The sequence below is a fragment of the Zosterops lateralis genome, assembly GCF_965231275.1.
Source record: "Zosterops lateralis genome assembly, chromosome: 14".
Classification (NCBI taxonomy): domain Eukaryota; kingdom Metazoa; phylum Chordata; class Aves; order Passeriformes; family Zosteropidae; genus Zosterops; species Zosterops lateralis.
This window is the reverse complement of record NC_139774.1, coordinates 16,825,675-16,841,259: the sequence shown is the minus strand read 5'-3', so window position 1 is coordinate 16,841,259 and position 15,585 is coordinate 16,825,675. Positions and strand designations below refer to the sequence as shown.

The 15,585-nt window shown below is 51.4% G+C and overlaps 1 protein-coding gene across 7 annotated transcripts in view; it reads left to right on the top strand.

Annotated features, from left to right (window-relative positions):
* Window positions 1-8,489: 8,489 nt before the first annotated feature.
* SH3TC2 (SH3 domain and tetratricopeptide repeats 2) overlaps window positions 8,490-15,585 on the top strand; it is a 317,636-nt gene continuing 310,540 nt past the window's right edge. For 5 of the 7 annotated variants that reach the window (XM_083872091.1, XM_083872087.1, XM_083872085.1 and 2 more), the window contains exons 1-4: window positions 8,490-9,544; window positions 10,882-11,266; window positions 13,054-13,251; window positions 15,081-15,200. In XM_083872091.1, the coding sequence (XP_083728217.1) occupies window positions 11,029-11,266; window positions 13,054-13,251; window positions 15,081-15,200 (556 nt within the window). In that variant the 5' untranslated portion in view covers window positions 8,490-9,544; window positions 10,882-11,028. Of the gene's footprint in view, window positions 9,545-9,718; window positions 9,915-10,199; window positions 10,281-10,881; window positions 11,267-13,053; window positions 13,252-15,080; window positions 15,201-15,585 lie in introns of those variants that run through there. The other 2 variants (XM_083872090.1, XM_083872089.1) reach the window with 2 other exon arrangements.

Here is a 15,585-nt window from a genome sequence, read left to right as displayed (position 1 = left end):
TCTAGAGGAGGTTTAGATTAGATATTGGGAAGGAATTCCTCCCTGGGAGGGTGGGGAGGATCTGGCACAGGGTGCCCAGAGAAGCTGGGGCTGCCCCTGGATCCCTGGAGGTGCCCAAGGCCAGGGTGGATGGAGCTCTGAGCCACCTGGGCTAATGGAAGGTTAAAACTGCATGATCTCTAAGATCCCTCCCAACCCAGGCCATTCACAATCCTGTGGTGACACAGCACGGTGGGATGGCTCAGGCTGCTCTGACTCTGGCCTTTTATAAAGTTCCCTGTGCCTGATGAGTGTCCAGGTGTCCCCAGCGGGGCCAGACTGAGTGTGTGGTGTCAGTGACACCCATCTGAGGAGTCACCAAAGCAACCACCACGACGTGAGCTGCTCCCCCACGGTTCAGCAGCTAATTGAGCTCCTTCCGCTGACCTGGTTTCCAAATCTCGTTAACTTGCTGCCTTTAGAACAACTTGAAATTTCCAGCACAGACAGGCTGGGGCTGCAGAGGGCTGCACAGGAGGATGGGGTGGCCTAGAGGAGATCAGGGGCAGAATTTCTGCCTTTCCATCCCCTGCACAGCTGGGTGGTCCCAGAGGGGCTCTGTGGGGAAGGGGAGTGGGCACTGCCAGGTGAGCAAAGGGCCAGGTGCTCCCTGCAGTGGGATTTGTGAGTTTTTTTTGGTGCTGGGGAGGTGGCAGAGAGGAACTTTAATCCTCCTCACCTCCCCAGCTCAGCCAGCAGCTCAGAGCCCCTCACCATCAGCGCCGTCCCAGGAATTTGGGATTTAGGAATCCCATTTTTCTTTCCTTTGTCTGAAGGAACCGCCCGCCAAAGCTGCCGTGAGAGGATGTTCAGGATGCCTGAGACGAGAAGTCAGAGCGGAGGAAATGTCAGGGTGTTCAGGCAGCCTCCTTTCATCCCTTTGTGTCTGTGCGCTGCTACATGAATTTTCACAGCAATTATTGGATGTGGTTTTCCCACAAGGCTCCGGCTCCTTTCAGCACCTGCAGGTCCCACAGAGCTCAGGCTGTGCAGGGAAAGGGGAACCCTGAATCCTTCAGTGAGATGGGACACAGGAGGGATGGAGATCAGAGGACAGAGGAGAAAAAGGTGCTAATTTAATTTAATTTTCCTTCCCTGCACGCTGGGATTTTTATCCCTCCTCCATGCCCTGGTAAGACACTGAGAATCACCCAAACAAAACTTCCCCCGCCTGCTCAACCATCGTGTTCTTTCTTTCCCTGGTTTCTCCAGCAGGAGAGCTGCAAGGTGCTGGTTTCATGTGGAATTACTGGGAGCTGGGATCATCCACATCTTGTGCCACACCAGGAATCCTGAAGAATCGGACTCGGTGCCTCTGCCGTGTGTTTCTGTGTCAGGCTGTGCTCATCTGCTGCCCCCGGGAAGGGATTTGGGAGGGGGAGCCCCCATGGTGCCCCCAGGGAAGGGAATCCCCTCTCACCCCATGGGACAGATGAGGAACGGCGAGGCCGCAAGGGGAATATCGGATAGCAGCTCCCAGAGCCGGGAGAAACAGAGTCACAGATCACACAAACCCTTATCCTCGAGGCACAGCGGGGATAATCCATCAGAGCCTCATCTCTGGCGATTGGGCCGATTTGAAGCCAGAACATCCCTCCCATCACACCTGGGCAGGGCACACCCATCCCTGCTCCCATCACCAGCTCCCAGCCCTCTCCCTGTGCTTTTCCACCCCCTTCTCCTTCTCCTGGGAGTCATTTGGGTGCACAGCCTTTGCTGCCGGCCTCGGAGCATCCCCGGAGAGCTGGAAATAGCCCCGCCAGGGATCTCAGCTGCTGCCGCACGGATGTGTCCGTCTGTCCCCGGGGCTCCAGCTGGACAAACTCGGCCTCCACCAGCCCCAGGGCTCGGCTCCTGCCCGTGGGCTGCCGGCAAAGCTTCTCCTCTGTGGGCAGGAGGATCTGAGAGCAAAGAGCAGCAGGGAGATGCCCGTGGGGACAGCCCCGCGCCTCGCACGGAGCAGTGGGCAGGCACGACTGACTCATCACAAGCTGGTGACATTTTCCAAAAAAAGCCTCCAAAGTCCGGGGCTGTGATGTTCCCAAGAGGAGCCTAAGGGGGCTGGAGACCCCGTTCCAGCACGGCACATGGGCTGTGTCATGGGATGGAGGGAATTCTGCCTGGCTGGGCAGCTCCCATCCGATTTTCCCTCTTGGCCTTGGTTCCCTTGGGAGGTGGGATGTGGCAGGGGTGAGGTCAGCAGTGCTCAGATGCTGCTGGCCCAGTGCAAAGCCAGACACTCCTAGAGTTATTTCCCATGTGATGGAGATGAAGATTTTAATTTGTGAGTCTCTGGACCACAGAGGAACTGGGATCAGTGGGTGCCTCATCCAGCAAAGGTCTCCTCTCCTCCTCCTCCTCCTCCTCAGAGCCACCACCAAGGTATTTGCCAGTGGTTTGGATCTCTTCCAGTTTCCCCAGCAGCCCTTCCCAGCAATTCCCCACATCAGCAGGAGGAGACACAGCCTGGCAGAGGCAGATGTTCCCCGGGCTGCCTGCATTAAAGTGATAATCAAATGATAGATTATTTTCAAGCAAACTCTCGTTTTCGGGCATTAATTTTAGTGCTGTGCAAAGAGAGGCAGTGAAAAGAGCGCGCAGGCAGTGGAGGAGGGGTGGGATCTGGATGTGCTCCAGGGAAAGCTGAGGCAGCAGAGCCCAGCTGTACCTGTGGCCACTCTGCAAAGCCACAGAGCGATGGTTCTGTCCTTTGGTTCAATCCTTTGGTTCCATCCTTTGGCTCCAGCTTTAGTTCAATCCTTTGGTTCCATCCTTTGGTTCCATCCTTGGGCTCCATCCTTTGGTTCAATCCTTTGGTTCCATCCTTCAGCTCCATTTTTTGGTTCCATCCTTTGGTTCCATCCTTTGGTTTTATCCTTTGGCTCCATCCTTTGGCTCCATCCTCTGGCTCCATCCTTTGGTTCCATCCTTTGGTTCCATCCTTTGGTTCCATGCTTTGGCTCCAGCTTTGGTTCCATCCTTTGTCTCAATCCTTTGGCTCCATCCTTTGGTTCCACCCTTTGATTCCGTCCTCTGGCTCCATCCTTTGCTTCATCCTCCTCCATCCTCCTCCCTTCTTATCCTCCCCAAGGCTGTCTCTGGGTCAAATGCAACAAATATTCCCAAACCAACAGCAGGCGAATCAAAAAGGGTCCTGCACATCAGGAATGTTCACACACATCCCCTCCTGAAAGACCTGGAGGAGAGGAGAGGAGAGGAGAGGAGAGGAGAGGAGAGGAGAGGAGAGGAGAGGAGAGGAGAGGAGAGGAGAGGCACGATCTGGACTGATGGATGGCAAAGGTTTAATGGCACTTAAAGTCGGAGTTTTTCCTGAAACCTGCAAATCTTTCACCCTGGGGGCCTGTGGAAAAGTCGAGGAGCAGTTGTTGTGTCACCCAGCAGGGCTGGGGCTCCCAGGCTCTGTCAGGCTGTTTAATTTCTGTGTCACACCCTGCCTGTGACACAGAGGGACCTTTCTGAGGACAACCACCCTGCTGGCAGCTCCTGCCTGGCACAGAGAGCTCAATCCCAGCTGCGACCAGAGGTCCCTGCCCTGTTTTCCCACTGTTTTCACCCCACTGAAGGGCAGGGGAAGTCGGGGTTAATTTTAGTTTTCTCTTTGAAGCTGTCCTGGAGCATCAAGAGCTGCTGGAAGGAGGAATTCCTCCTCTTGGAGTTGGGATCATGGGATGTTCATGCCTTGCCCAGCACGAAGCACCTGTGGGAAGGCCAGCTCTGGGATCTCTGCACTCCTGGAATTTTCCTGGAATTCCTCCTGCCTTCCCAGAGCTCCTCAGGGAGCAGCCCCTGCTCAGAGGGAGAGACTCATCTTGGGAAATGCTGCTGCTTTCTCATTCCTGCCATGGTGTTACCACAATAATTCAATTTTCCTTTTCCTCCTCAAATGATTCCATGGGAAATCTGGGGATCAGGGTGATTCTGGGGGAATTTAGGGCACCTCCAGGGGCTGCAGCTCAGGCCAGGTCTCAGATCCTCAGGAGGAGGCCAAATGCTGTAATTAAGGAGAGTTAATTTCTTTTTCCAGCTCTGAGCTGCAGAATGGCTCACCCCAGGTAAGCAGCAGGTTATCTCTTCCCTAGGAAATCTCACTCTCTTTTATTTTTTTTTTTTAAATTTTTTTTTTTTTGTTCCTCAGTCTAAAAATGGAATTCAGAACCCTGAAAATAAATTCCCAGGGAAACACCACCGTGCAAACATCCCAGCCTTTGATTCAAAGTGTTTGGATTAATTAGCTTAAACCGAAAGCTTTCATTCCCATTTCAGCCTCGGCTTTATGGACAAAAAAAAAATTAAAGCAGCGAAGCTTTGGAAGTTGAAAAATCAAAATGTTCCACCCTGGAAATATCAAAACAAGATGCTGAGCCTGGCTGAGCTGCTTTGTTGCTTTCTGAAAGGAAATGGCATCGACACCAACACCTTTACAAGAAGCTTGGATCATTAAGCACTTCAAAAAAAAAAAAACCCTTAGTTCAGCATAAGCAATTAATTTCTTAATTAGATTTTTCTCTTTTTCTTCCAGAGGGAAGTCTAAAAATATTGATTTTTATTTTTTTTTCCATTTTATCCAAAGATTTCTTTAAATATGATTCCCTCACTGGATGGTGAAGCTGGAGCTTGAGCTGTGGGAATTATATGGGATGATTCATAGAAATTCACTTTGTCATTTTTCCTTCTCCTTGCCCTGTTTATTTCTGTCCCAGTGGCAAAACAAAACCAAGGTAAAAGCAGAGGATAATACAGAAAAATGAGGGACTGGAAGGGAAGTTTAACATGAACATGAAATATTTTGGAAATCTCATTTTCTAGAGGTGAAACACATTTCCTGTGGAAACCTCTCAGAGGAGAACAACTTTGATGTCTGGAGCAGTTTTTCCTCCTGATTTTCAGTCAACTCCATCCAAAGCAGCACCTGGATGAACCTGGACCTTCCCATCAGGATTTTCCCCTTGACCTGGAGTATCTTTAACTCAGAAACAATAAAATCCCTGCTGGAATTTTGTGTGGCCTCCCTGACCACTCACTACTGAGCCATTAATTCATTACATTAATGTAAATTACCTTAATTAATTTAAATTAAATTAATTTTCCAGCTGTGATCTCCCCCAAATTCCTTGGAGAAGGGTTATTTTCCCTGGAAATGTCCTCCAGACGCGGCTCTTGTGTCCCTGTTGCTGCTCAGGATGCTGAACCCAACTCCCTATTTTGGAGTTTTTCCTGGCCATCCAAATTCTGCAGTCCCACAGGGCTTGGGGGATATTTTTGACCAGCTGCTGGTGCTCGGGGCTGGGGACAGCAGGGCTGGGGACAGCAGGGCTGGGGACAGCAGGGTTGGGGACAGCAGAGCTGGGGACAGCAGGGCTGGGGACAGCAGGGCTGGGGACAGCAGGGCTGCAATCCCGTTTTTTCCCAGCCTTGGGATGTGTCGTGAAGCGGTTCCTGCTGCCATCTAATGGCTCTGAAAATTAATTTCCTGCAGGGAGGGCTCCTGCCGGGCTGGTGAGTCCAGGGCATGATGTCCCCGAGGTGACACTGGGCACAGGGGGAAGGGCAGGGAGGGACATTCTTATATATATATAAATAATATCTCTATCTATATATAATCCTTTATACATATTTATATATAAATATAATCCTATATATATCTTATATTATATATATAAGATATATAATATATATTTATATATTATAAAATCTAATATATAGATAGATATTATATATAATCTTTTATATATTTATATATATAAATATAATCTTTTATATATATATAATAATATATATAATATATTTATTTATATATTATAAAATCTAATATATATTTAGATATAATATTATATATAATCTTTTATATATTTATATATATAAATATAATCTTTTATATATATATTATAATATTTATAATATATTTTTATATAATATAATATTTTATATATAATCTTTTATATATATAAATAAATATAATCTTATATATTATATTATATTATATAATTTTTATAAATATATATATAAAGATATATATATAAAATATATATAATATATATGTATATATAAAGATATATATAAAGATATATATAAAAGATATATAATATATATGTATATATAAATATATAATATATTTATATATATTATATTTTTATAAATATATATATTTATAAATATATTATATATATATAAAAATATATTTTATATATATATATATATGTGTGTGTGTGTGTGTGTATATATATATATATATATATATAAGATTGGGACAAGCTCCTTAGGGATGATGTTTCTGGTGCTTTCCTGGGGCAGGGTGAATGCACCTCACAGCCTGAAATGCATAAGGATAAGGGAATATTAGATCTGATATAGATCTAGAAGGATTTATAGGATGATCAGTGACACTCCTCACCCTGCACAGCCCCAAAATCTCAGCCTGTGGATCCCTGGAGCTCTCCTGGAGCTCTCCAGCCTCGGGGCCGTGTCCATTCCCTGTCACCCTGTCTCTGCTCCTCCTTTCCTCCCTCCCTCGCCCCATCCCTGGCCTCACCTCCCGGGCTCTGTCCCACAGGCTGGGGCTGCCCTGGGTGGTGACACTGAGCTCCTGTCCCTGGGGTGAGGATGGGGACAGGCAGGAGCAGGGAGGGTTCCTGGATTCACAGCCCAGGGCCAGGGGGAGACCTCAGAGCACAGCTCCTGGTGTGGTGCCAGTGTTCATATCCACATGGATCCATCCAAAATACACACACAGAACCAGCTTTATGGTTTTCCCATTTCCCAGTTTTCCTGTTTTCCAGTTTTCCCATTTTCCCAGTTTCCAGTTTTCTAGTTTTCCAGTTTTCCCGTTTTCCCATTTTCCAGTTTTCCCATTTTCCAGTTTTCCCATTTCCCATTTTCCAGTTTTCTCATTTCCTTATTTTCCCATTTTCTAGTTTTCCCACTTTCCACTTTTCCCATTTTCCAGTTTTCCCATTTCCCAGTTTCCCAGTTTCCCAATTTTCTAGTTTTCCCATTTTCCAGGTTCCCAGTTTTCCCATTTTCCAGTTTCTCAGTTTTCCCATTTCCCAGTTTTCTACTTTTCCCACTTCCCAGTTTTTCCATTTCCCAGTTTTCTACTTTTCCCACTTCCCAGTTTTCCCATTTCCCAGTTTTTCCATTTTTCCCATTTCCCAGTTTTCCCCATTTCCCAGTTTTCCCATTTTCTAGTTTTCCAGTTTCCCCATTTTCCATTTTCCACATTTTCCATTTTTCCAGTTTCCCCATTTCCCAGTTTCTCAGTTTTCCCACTTCCCATTTTCCCCATTTTCCCCATTTCCCAGTTTTCCAGTTTTCCCATTTCCCAGTTTTCCCATTTTCCAGTTTTCCAGTCTCCTCATTTTCCAGTTTTCCCATTTTCCAGTTTTCTAGTTTTCCCATTTCCCAATTTTCCAGTTTCCCCAGAGGGTTCATTTCCTCCTCTGCCTGAAAACAACACAAGAGGAGCAGGACTCAGCATTTCTGGACACGAAGCGCTGAGTTCAGCTCAGTCCACCCCAGAACCCTCTTAACCCTTTAGCTGCGGGATGGAGCACAACTCCCTGGGCAGCAGCAGCAGCTTTGGGCTGCCTTGTGGTGAAAAAAGTCAGGAAGGGCTTGGATGGAGAAGAAAATTCCTGAAAATTCCTGGGTGAGAATGAGGAGGAAGATCTTAAAGCCAGGCCAGTCTGGCTGCACTCAGGGACTGGCCACACCAGTTTGGCTGTGGGAGGTTTGAGATTTCCCCGTGTCCTCAGCCAAGCATGAACCCCCCTTCCCTGGTGCTCCAGCTGCCAAAAAAACTGGGAAATTCGGGAAAAAAAAAAAAAAAAAAAAAAAAAAAGGGAAAATGCTGTCCCAAGGCCACCCATTCTGGGGGCTGGAGGAAGACCAGGCAGGTTCTCCAAGTGTGCAGTCCGAGGGTGGCAAACCTGGAAAATTCCTGAGTGAGAATGAAGAGAAAGACCTTAAAGCCAGGCCAGGCTGGCTGCACTCAGGGACTGGCCACACTAGTTTGGCTGTGGGAGCTTTGAGATTTCCCTGTGTCCTCAGCCAAGCATGAACCCCCCTTCCCTGGTGCTCCAGCTGCCAAAAAAAATGGGAAATTCGGGGAAAAAAAAGGGGAAAATGCTGTCCCAAGGCCACCCATTCTCGGGGCTGGAGGAAGACCAGGCAGGTTCTCCAAGTGTGCAGTCCGAGGGTGGCAAACCTGGAAAATTCCTGAGTGAGAATGAAGAGAAAGACCTTAAATCCAGGCCAGGCTGGCTGCACTCAGGGACTGGCCACACCAGTTTGGCTGTGGGAGCTTTGAGATTTCCCCGTGTCCTCAGCCATGCATGAACCCCCGTTTCTCAATGCTCCAGCTGTCAAAAACCTGGGAAATTTGGGGAAAACAACCATGAACCCCCTTCCTTGGTGCCCCAGCTGCCAAAAAAACTGGGAAATTTGGGGAAAAAACTGGGAAAACGCCGTCCCAAGGCCAGCCACTCTCAAGGCTGGAGGAACACCAGGCAGGTTCTCCGAGTGTGCAGCCCAAGGATTCCTGGAGGGTGGAAAATTCCTGAGTGAGAATGAGGAGAAAGACCTTAAATCCAGGCCAGTCTGGCTGTACTCAGGGACTGGCCACACCAGTTTGGCTGTGGGAGGTTTGCGATTTCCCTGTGTCCTCAGCCATGCATGGACCCCCCTTCCAGCCGCCAAAAATTGGGAAATTCGGGGGGAAAAAAAAAAAAAAAAAAGGAAAATGCTGTCCCAAGGCCACCCACTCCCGGGGCTGGAGGAACACCAGGCAGGTTGTCCGGTTGCGCGGGGTGACAGCGACAGCAGAGCGCTGGAATGAGGAAATGTCCCCGAGGAAATGTCCCCGCTGCTCCTGCCAGTCCCTGCCCTCCCCCTCTGGGATTGCAGGGCGAGGGAAGAGGAAAAAGCTCTGCTCCATCTCACACCAAAGTGGGTGCCCTCCACCCATAGCAGAGAATCAAACCGTGAACCAAGAATTTCTTTGGCCTCAAACAAAACCTTTCATATTTTATTTTATTATTTTATTATTTTATTATTTTTGTTTGCTTTTTCCTCCAGCAAAGCCAGCCCTGGGCTGACTTCCTTTGCTTTCAGGTTCGGTTTGAAATAACAACAAAGCTGAAAAAAAAGCCACGGAGGCTTCATTTTTTTTTTTTGAACCTACCGAGGAATGGCCAGCTCCAGAAGGAAACAGAAACATCGGGAAAACTCCGCGTTAACTGTTTTATTGTTCCTGAGAGGAGAAAAAAAAAATCCCCTGTGATTCCCTCGGCCGCGGACTTTAGCCGGGATGCACAAATACTGCTGGCTCCACAGATCTCTTGTTTTTGCGTCCTGGCCAGGGAAGGAGGGCGGTTTGGAGCTGGAATTCCCGCAGGGAATGACTGTCCTGGGATTTTATTGTCGCACGGAGAGGACTGGAGGTCCCCAGCCTCAAGGACGAGGTGTCGGGCCTGCGAGCAGGACACAGGTGAGGCTGGGACAGGCTGGAATGGGAAAACTTTGAGGTTGGCACAGGCACCCTCTGCCCATGGAGAACCTCCCCTGGAATTGTTTCATCCCGACTTTGGGCGAAGGAGGCGCGTGGGAATTGCGGGAGTTGATAGCACAGCCCTCGGGTAACTGATTGACCTCTGCTGGGAAGCGGAGGTTCCCAGGATGATAAGGAGCTCTTGGAAGGAATTCCTGCCCTGCTTGGGAGGGAGAGGCAGCGCTGGGCACGTCCGCAAACCCCAGGAGATCCTTCCCTTGTGGGGCTTGGAGAGGCTGGAATTCCAGCCAGGAATTCTCCAGGAATTTCATCCAGGAATTCTCCAGGAGGGAAGAGGAGCTGGGAGCAGGTCAGTGCAGCCTCTGGCTGGAATTCCAGCCAGGAATTCTCCGGGAGGGAAGAGGAGCTGGGAGCAGGTCAGTGCAGCCTCTGGCTGGAATTCCAGCCAGGAATTCTCCAGGAGGGAAGAGGAGCTGGGAGCAGGTCAGTGCAGCCTCTGGTTGGAATTCCAGCCAGGAATTCTCCAGGAGGGAAGAGGAGCTGGAAGCAGGTCAGTGCAGCCTGGGGCTGTCCCCAGGGCTGTCCCCGGGGCTGTCCCCTGCCTGTGCCCTTTGTCCCCAGCTGAGCAAACACGGCCGGGACTCGGTGCTGGCTGGAGTGATCCAGAGCCTCTGGAATTCCAGCTGGGAGAGCAGAGTTTGGGGCTTTGCTGGAGGTTTGGCCCCTGAGCTGTGACAGGGACCAGCAGGGTGGGGAGGGACAGGGTGGCTTCGGCTCCTTTGGGAAGTGACAGCAGAACTCGGAGCCGGGTTTGGGAAGCGGGATTTGTGCCAGGGCTGGGTGGGGCTGGGGGTCAGCCCTGGGGGGCTGTGGGGTCTGTGACAGCACTGTCCCCAAGCTGAGGGTGCCTGCACAGCCACTCTCACCCCATTCCATGGACAGAGAAGTGTGGCCGGCTGGAACTGGGATTGCAAAGGGAGCTGAGCCCCTGGAGAGCTGACACAGGCAGGGAATCCCTCTGGAACAGGCTGAAATCCCAGGAAATATTCCATACTGATCAAGGCAGGGCTGTTCCAGGGAGGCCAAGGCTGCAGCAGCAGCAATGGGGGCTCTCCAGGGAAGATCCAGGATTTTTGGGAAGCAGAAAGGTGGGAAGTGGAGTGAGATGTTTTCAGCTTGCTGACCAAAAGGCAAATTCCAGTTCAGGTCAAGCAGGAGGTGACACTTTTGCTTGTACAGGGATGGGTTTGGTTGCTAAGCTGTCGAGGTAGACTTAAAAACAACAAGACATTTCACAACTGGGTTTCATTTTGCAGGGGCCGCGTTGCTGCTGCCCAGGGATGCTCTGCAGACAACACACAACACAGTGAGCCCTGCCCAGCCACCCCAAACCCTGACCCCGAGGGCTGGGGAAGGCCTGAGGATGTGAGTGAGGAGGGAATGAGGCTCATCCTCACCCTGGGATGCCCGAGGGGTCCTTCACAGAAGTCCCTGCTGGTGTTTGGGCAACGCTGAGCCCGGAGGAGCTGCAGGAACTCACCTGGAACTCACCTGGAACTCACCTGGATGTAGGGGCAGAGATGCCCGTGGTGCTGCCAGCTGCCCCCACGGCCACTCGGGGAAAGCATCGGGCAGGAGGGAGGTGCAGGATCACAGAGAGCCCCACATGGAGGATGCTGGATGGGCTGGACATCCCCACAGGTGAGGGAGGTGCTCCAGGAATGGCTCTGCCTTTCTGGAGCTGGAGGAGATCAGCTCGGAGGGAGCAGCCCTTGGCAGAGCCAGGGAGTCCCGAGGAGGAACGCCAGGAATGTGCCATGTGGGATGGGCACATACAAAACCTACAGACTTTGCATGCAGCCCATGAGAACTGCTATATCACCATATCATCCTGTATTCTAAATTTTAAAGATTACTTTTCTTACCTACCTTTTCCCTGATGCCTTGGCTGGGTTACACCCTTGGGTCCTTTTATTTTCTATCCCTCAACCCATCTCCAGCTCATCACCATCTTCCTGCCTGCCATGATCACATCCCAAATCTGCTTTAATTTCTATTTCACTCACAGCTTTTATATTTTTTTTAGTATTTATTGTCGGGCAATCCTATTTGTCAGCTTTTCCTGTCCCATCCTTCCCAACAGTTTGGGTTGGACATCAGGAACAATTTCTCCCTGTAAAGGCTTGTCAGGCACTGGCACAGCCCATCAGGACATGGTGGAGCCACCATCCCTTGGGGGGGGGGGGTCTATGACACAAAGATGTGGCACTGAGGGACACGGTTTAGTGGTGACAATGTCAGCGTGAGATCCATGGCCAGCCTTGATGACCTTAAAGCCCTTTCCACACCTCTCTGATGCTGAGCCCTTCCCCAGCCCTCCCCTGTGCCCGTGCCCGCTGCCCCCGCCGTGCCAGTGCCCGCTCAAAGGGGACATTGTGCATTGTCCCCTGTGCTGGGCGGGCAGAGAGCAGCCCTGCCCCTGCCCAGCCCTCTGCCAGCCCCCTGCTGCTGCCACTGCACGCATGGGCTGCTGCCTGGGGACCCCCTGGCACCAGGACCTGGCGCTGGGATGCACAGGTAAGGTGCCTGTGGGGTTCTGCTGTGTCACTGAGAGCTCCTGCCGTGGGATGGGGACCCCTGGGGACACTCTGACCCCTCTGGATATTTCTGGGATGCTCCTGATGCTTTCTCCTCTTGGATTAGGGAGTGAGGCAGCACATTTTGGCCAGGGAAGGGGCAGGATGGCTCAGGGGTTGGTTTATTCCCATGCTGTTGGTTTTTCCCCTCTTCACCCTGCCTGCCCAGGCACAGCCCATGGGGTTCTGGCATCCCCCAAGGCACCATTCCCATTCCAGTGTGTCCCAGTGAGCTGGAGGAGTGGCTCAGGGCCGGCCACTGTGGCCACGTGTCCCCAGCAGGGCCAGGGCCAGGAGGTGCCCAGAGCACCCAGCCCTGGAGCCAGGAGTGCAGCCCTGAGTGCTGGGACCTGCTCCTGGCTTGGGGCTGGAGCTGTTTCCTGCCCACTGTTACAAAATATTTTGGCATGGAGGAGGTCAGTGAGTCACTGGCACGGCTGGGAACAACTCCCCAGCTGCAGTTTCAATTGGCCCCTTGAGGGAAAAAAAAAATAAATCTCCCAGTTCCCTTTCTGAGCTTGGCTCAAATGAAAATAAACACTGAACCCTTGAGAGCAACCAGAGCGAGCCTTGGCCCCTTCCTGGCTCTGGGGACCCTGGACAGGCTCTGGGGACCCATGGACAGGCTCTGGGGACCCATGGAGAGGCTCTGGTGACCCATGGACAGGCTCTGAGGACCCTGGACAGGCTCTGGGGACCCATGGACAGGCTCTGTCCTGCTGCTGGCAGAGGTGACACGAGCAGTGTCCCCCCTGCCACCTCCTGTGGCACATCCCATGGACACCTCTCAGGCAGGGAGGATCTTCCCAGGGATCTGGATGTCTCTGCCCACCATGTCTCTGTGTTCCCCAGGTGAGGAGTGTGAGTCCTGCTGGCCCCGCTCCCCCGAGCCCCTGCCCCGCTGGGACCGCCCGCAGCGCCGGGGACAATGGTGGTGGGACACGGCCACGGCTCCAGGAAAACAGCCTCATCTCCAGGGAATGGCTCCAAGGACACAGCCTCATCCCCAGGGAATGGCACCAGGGACTCAGCTCCAGGGAATGGCACCAGGTATCCATCTTCATCCTCAGGGAGTGACATCAGGGACCCATCCCCATCTCCAGGGAATGGCACCAGGAACCCGTCCTTATCCCCAGGGAATGACACCAGGGACACAGCTCCAGGGAATGGTACCAGGTACCCATCCTCATCTCCAGGGAATGAGATCAGGGACTCAGCTCCAGAGAATGGGATCAGGGACCCATCCTCATCTCCAGGGAATGGGATCAGGGACACAGCTCAGAGAATGGGATCAGGGACCCATCCTCATCTCCAGGGAATGGCATCAGGGACCCATCCCCATCTGCAGGGAATAGCACTAGGGACCCATTCCCATCCTCATCCCCAAGGAATGGCACCAGGGACTCAGCTCCAGGGAATGGCACCAGGGATTCATCCCCAGGGAGTGGGATCAGGGACCCATCCTCATCCCCATTCCCAGGGAATGGGATCAGGGACCCATCCCTATCCCCAGGGAATGGGATCAGGTACCCAGCTCCAAGGAATGGGATCAGGGACTCATCTCCAGGGAACAGCACCAGGTACCCATTCCTATCCCCAGGGAATGGCTCTGGTACCCATTCCTACCCCCAGAGGCACCAGGAACCCATCCCCAAGGAATGGCATCAGGGACCCATCCTCATTCCCATCCCCATCCCCAGGAAATGGTACCAGGGACCCACCCCAGGCCCTGCCAGGGTCAGCTGGGGCACAGGGAGGGGAGGAGGACAGGGAGGAGTGGAGCAATGGCAGGAACTGGCTGAGATTGAGTTCTGCCTCCTTTCACTTCCCCCTCTCCATTTCCCTCATGTGGAGCTGCCACATAAAATGTTAAGACTTTGTTAAATGTAGACTTTTCTTTCAAAACAAAACTTATTTGTGACCTGTCCAGCTTTGGGGTGTTCTTTTCTAGCTCTACATAAAAATTCTGTTTCTCTAAATAAGAATTTTATTTCTGCATGCAAATACCAGTTTATTGGAGTGACTTAGAAAATACCAATTTATTTGAGTGACTGGCAAATTTGGCTCAATAAAAAGAACTGTAAAGCAGAGTTTTTGGTCAAAGAAGTGACTTTAAAAAGCTGCTGCACATTCCAGCTCCTCCAGGTACATGTTTATCTCCCAAATCCAGTCTGATTACTGACAAAAATTGGGGTTTAATCTGGTTATCCCCTAACTGCAAATGCAGCTGTGGAAATGCGGGGCTGGAGTTTTGTGTGTCTCAGCTTTCATTAACATAATTAGCAGCTCAAGTTGCAGGCTGTGAATCCTTTATGGCAATAGTTGATGATGATGAGCAGGGAGAATGCTGCTTGGATTTTTGGACACCCACCAGAGCAGGCAGGGGAGAAAAATCTCATTTTGATTTTCAGATTTGTGAACAGAGAGTTTTGCAAGGCTTTGGCTCTCCTGTGCTGGGGAGGTGAGGTCTCCTCAAAAAAAAAAAAAACAAAAACAAAACAAAAAAAAAAAAAAACCAACCAACAAACAAACAAACAAGAAAACAACTCTGTTGGAGATTCACCCTTTAATAGATCTGCTCATATGATGGTCTGGCCATGAGGAAGGAGGGAAAATCCCCTTACTCCAGAGCCATTCCAGCACTGAGAAAAAACCCCAACATCAAGGGAATGATGGAGTTGGACCCCACCAACCCCATGGATCCCTCCAACCTTGAGCATGACTTTAGGCTGGTTCCAGATTCACAGAATTCCCAGATTCACACAATCCCCAGCCAGATGTGCAGGGCTGTGCTGCCAGGAGCTCCCAGCTCAGGCAGGACATCCAAAAGCTCTTCCAGGACATTTCCCCGCAGCTCTGCTGTGTCTCCTCCTCTCCAGGTAAGGCTGGGGTGACAGAGCAGAGCAGCCCCTCTCCCGAGGCAGGACACGGCTCCCTGGACCCCTCTGTGGTGCTGCTGGCTCTCAGCAGGGACAGGGACAGGGACAGCTTCCCACCAGGTGAGGAGCTGCCTGTGGGATCTCAGGGATTTCCTGAGGTTCCCTGAGGTGCCTCGGGGCTGAGGGATGAGAACGAGCTGGGCTTGTGTTGTTTGAGCATCACAGCCAGGCTGGGGGCTCTGGTGGGGCTGGGAGGATGGCAGAGATGGCCCTGGGTGACAGGGGTGGCTCTGGGCGGCAGAGATGGCTCTGGGTGACAGGGGTGGCTCTGGGTGACAGGGATTGCTCTGGGTGACAAGGGTGGCCCTGGGTGACAGGGGTGGCCCTGGGTGGCAGGGGTGGCTCTGGGCGGCAGAGGTGGCTCTGGGTGACAGGGGTGGCTCTGGGTGACAGGGATGGCTCTGGGTGACAGGGGTGGCCCTGGGTGACAGGGGTGGCTCTGGGT